Below are 3775 nucleotides of genomic sequence, written 5' to 3' on the forward strand. Positions count from 1 at the left end.
AAACTTTTAAAGCCTCTATGTGCAAATTTGGCTCTTTATCTAGACGGCGTGTTGTTGTTATTGTACGCACCAACAGTGGATGAGGCCTTTGAATCGTTACGAGAAACTTTAGAAAAGAAAGTTCGACTCGGACTGACAAAATATCATTGTTATGGAGACACTAGTTGCAGTGGAAAGTTTACGAAAATTCCGAACTTATCTTATTGGCATTCCATTTACTGTTGTTACAGACTGCAAAGCTTCCAGTAAAAAGAAATAATTAATTCCCCGAATCGCCCTATGGTGGCTCGAATTGCAAGAATTCACATTTGAAGTACAATATTCACCAGGAAATAGAATGGACCATGTGGATGCTTTAAGCCATTACAGAAATAAAGAAATGGACATATGTAATTTTCCGAATAGAAGAAGCAGACTGGGTGTTATCCAGTCAACTAACGAATCAGAAACTTAAAGAAATTCGTGAAGTGCTCTTAAAACCACCAAAAACTGATCAGGAAAACAGATTTACCGAAATTATTGTTTGTGATAGCTGATTGTATCGTTCGAGGACTACTATGGGTAGTACCCAAGGAAATGCGACAACGTATCGTAAAAGCAGCTCATGATGAGTTTGGACACTTTGGTGTAGAAGAGATCTTAAATAGATTATGCGAGAGTTACTGGTTTCCCTGAATGCAAAAATATGTTGAGGGGTGCATACCATATATATACAATAAAAGACTCGCGATAAGAAAGAGGGCTTTCTACACCCAATTCCAAAAGATGTGGCACTACACACTTTTCATGTAAGTAGAATAGCTGTGCCGATTCTGCTCCACAATTAGAGATGCGGTAGAGGTTGATGACCGTTCGTGCAGAACTATAAGTATTATTTATGTACAGATCTATCATTAGTAGTAGGGCTGATGATTTAATTAAAAATCAAATACAGAAAGTTTTTATCATTTACTTGTTCTTGCCAAATTACATTTTTTGCTTACTCAGCAGGAAATGGGGTCAAATTACTAAGCACGGTGTCAAATTACATTTTTTGCTAACTCAGCAGGAAATGGTGTCAGATTACAGTTCTCAAAGAATAACTATGTAACATTATTTTAGCTGACATCAAAGAGTTAAGTCACCTGTACAGTTCAACGGAATTCGCCGGATGTTCGTATTACTGTGTAAGTTGCAAGAATTTGATATATAAGCTTACTGAATTCGTTAAATATTATTCAGTCTTCTACCAGCCAGTCTTCTACAAGCTGAGTAACAACAACGTCTTGTACTAAAGTCAATTTTTTAATATCATCATGTGCTCATCTCTATCTGAAGAGGCCCGCCTGGAGCTACAAGAGATGTGCGAGGAAAGTGGTCCTGCAATCGACGCCGCCATAAATGAAGCGTAAGTTTTTTTCTAATGTTTTTCAACGTTTTTTTTTAAACCATTTTTTCGTTTTTTTTTCTTACAGAATATCTGATGAACAACTTGATTTCGCCATCGACGCAATTATCGATATGGAGGCTTCGGTGCCAAGCGGTTCATCAAAGGCGGCGGCGGCGGCTAAAAGAAAGATAGAGGATGACGATGATGATGATTTTCAAAATCCTCCGGCATCTCACGAAGCTCCACTTCCTTCCAGGTAAATATTCAAAAAATAAATTTAAAAAAAGTCTGAAACCATCCTGGAGAAATATATAAATTATTATGTGTTAATTTTTGTTGCAGAGGCAAAAATATGCATCTGGCAAGGAAGAACATGAGGCCATCTTCGTCCGTCCGGTCGCTGTCACCAACGCTGTCCACCTCTTCATCCACCACCTCGGACGATTCCGAGGATTGGTTAGAAATTATAAATGAAGAGTTGCAGCGGAGGGCGGAATTCCGTCAGCGAGTGGACGGAAAAATGAATAATATAAAGAAGAAAATTAAAAGCACCGAAGACCTCATACCCCGCGCCAAGGGGGAAAAAAGTCACTGAGGGTTCACAGAGAGACCCTCAGGGAACAGATCCGGCTCCTTGATGCGCTGGAGCTCTCCCTCGACAGGAAGGAGTGGTCTGCCAACGAGACAAAGAGAAAATATCAGATCATCGTTGCAAAATTTAGTGAAATTAATAATTAAATATAAAAATATTTTATTATTATTAATTTTATTAAATTACAGCTTTCTTTTATAAATTAATTATATATTTATATATCTTGTAGTGTAAAAAATATATCTTATATTTGTAGTGTTGTAGTTTAAAAAATATATCTACATATAGTATTATTATTTATTTATTTGTTTTCTTTACCAATTGAAACCTAAATATCTATGAAATAATAAAACATTATTTTTGTGATTACCTAGTTTTTGACAAGTAAAATAAAAATATTTTTATTACAAATATATTTTCTTGTGAACATTAAAATAAAAATATATGCTACATAGTAATTAAATACACCATATTAAAAGAAGTAGTTTTTTTGATCATCATATAAAATATTATTTATGCAATTGATTTATAGTTTACATTTCAAATATTAAAAATGAAATTAAAAACAAATATTACCTAAATAACGTTGTTAGAATATTCATGGTGTTTTTTGTTGTAGTGTTTTATGTTTTTTAAATTCTAAACGCAATACACCAGTCATGTGCAAGGTGGTTGAATTCTTGGCTGAGAAATAAACAAATTTCAGTCGATTTCAGGTTCAGAAATCTTGAAAGCTAAAACGTGTAGAACAAAAATAAGCACCACCAACCAGATTGAATTGTTTGATTCTCGCCAATTTCAAAATATTTCGAGGGAACAAGTTCAAAATATTTTGAATGACGAATTCGAAATTCTCAAAATGTACACATCCCCACATAGTCTTTTGAGTGAGATAGAGAAAAACGCCAGCATTTTGGATTATTCTACATCTAGAGTAGAGTACACGAGTGAAAAAGTTTAATCAAATGTGAAAGAATGAATGGTTAAAATCGCAATATTAAAATGACTCATGATGATGACTGTAAAGAATCTCATCCCTGTCTTCAAAAGATTTTCGTGAAATTTCTGGTCTCAGACCATAGTTTTATATCTGATGACTCTGACTTTTTGGAAGTCGAATGATACGTTCTAGATGTTTACATTCGAGCAATGAAAAAATACTGGAAAAGAAATTCGAGTTATTCGTATCAAATCTGCAGACTTTCAAAGCACAGTCGAAATTGAGGAAAAATTGATCTGCAATAGAAAGATCGATATCAATATAGAAAAGGTGAGCTGGCTAAAAACTCGCGAAATATACATTGATAAAAATAGGCCGTTTTCTATATTTTTAAAGTAAACTTTTCAGGATGTGCAAACATGTTGAAATATACATTAGAAAAAAGCACGTTGACAGACCTAGCGCAAAAACCTTTACAGATCTTCCTATGTGACTAGATGGTAAAAAGATATCAGTACGTAGGCTTCAAGATATTGACAACAATGCATTTCATTCCCCATGATTGTAAAGATTTTTGCAAAAACTTACAAGGCGGTCAAGGATTAGAAGATGTTGATGGCTTTATAGAACTTCCAGTTTTTGTAAAGGACCAGGTCATTGAAGTGTTAACTATTAGTGTTACAGGTCAGAAATATGTTATCCATAATAAAGACGTATGCTAGTAAACTCGGAACACCAAATGGAGGCACCAAATCAAAGAGAAGGGCCATATTTGCAGTTGCAAAGCCGTTAAAGGAGAAACGAAGAAAAAGCTTCGTGACTGCTAAAGAATGACAACAATATCAGGAAAATAATAATATAGCAAAAAAATAGC

General features: G+C 34.5%; 1 protein-coding gene across 1 annotated transcript; it reads left to right on the forward strand.

The window, feature by feature from the left end:
• The first annotated feature begins 1062 nt into the window (after nucleotides 1–1062).
• Nucleotides 1063–1964, forward strand: LOC111691828. Its single transcript, XM_023455225.1, has 3 exons — nucleotides 1063–1387; nucleotides 1455–1625; nucleotides 1712–1964. Exons 1-3 carry the CDS (start codon nucleotides 1296–1298, stop codon nucleotides 1962–1964), a joined length of 516 nt encoding a protein of 171 aa, XP_023310993.1. The 5' UTR covers nucleotides 1063–1295.
• The last annotated feature ends 1811 nt before the right edge of the window (nucleotides 1965–3775 follow it).

This window comes from Anoplophora glabripennis, unplaced genomic scaffold (assembly GCF_000390285.2).
Source record: "Anoplophora glabripennis isolate ALB-LARVAE unplaced genomic scaffold, Agla_2.0 scaffold578, whole genome shotgun sequence".
Classification (NCBI taxonomy): Eukaryota; Metazoa; Arthropoda; class Insecta; order Coleoptera; family Cerambycidae; genus Anoplophora; species Anoplophora glabripennis.

What these genes read in the sequence shown, in the direction of transcription:
- LOC111691828 (XM_023455225.1), top strand. Translation starts at nt 1,296, where the DNA reads ATGTGCTCATCTCTATCTGAAGAGGCCCGCCTGGAGCTACAAGAGATG. An exon ending in GACGCCGCCATAAATGAAGC is followed by an intron (nt 1,388 to 1,454) that starts GTAAGTTTTTTT and finishes TTTTTCTTACAG; the next exon opens with AATATCTGATGAACAACTTG. An exon ending in GAAGCTCCACTTCCTTCCAG is followed by an intron (nt 1,626 to 1,711) that starts GTAAATATTCAA and finishes TTTTTGTTGCAG; the next exon opens with AGGCAAAAATATGCATCTGG.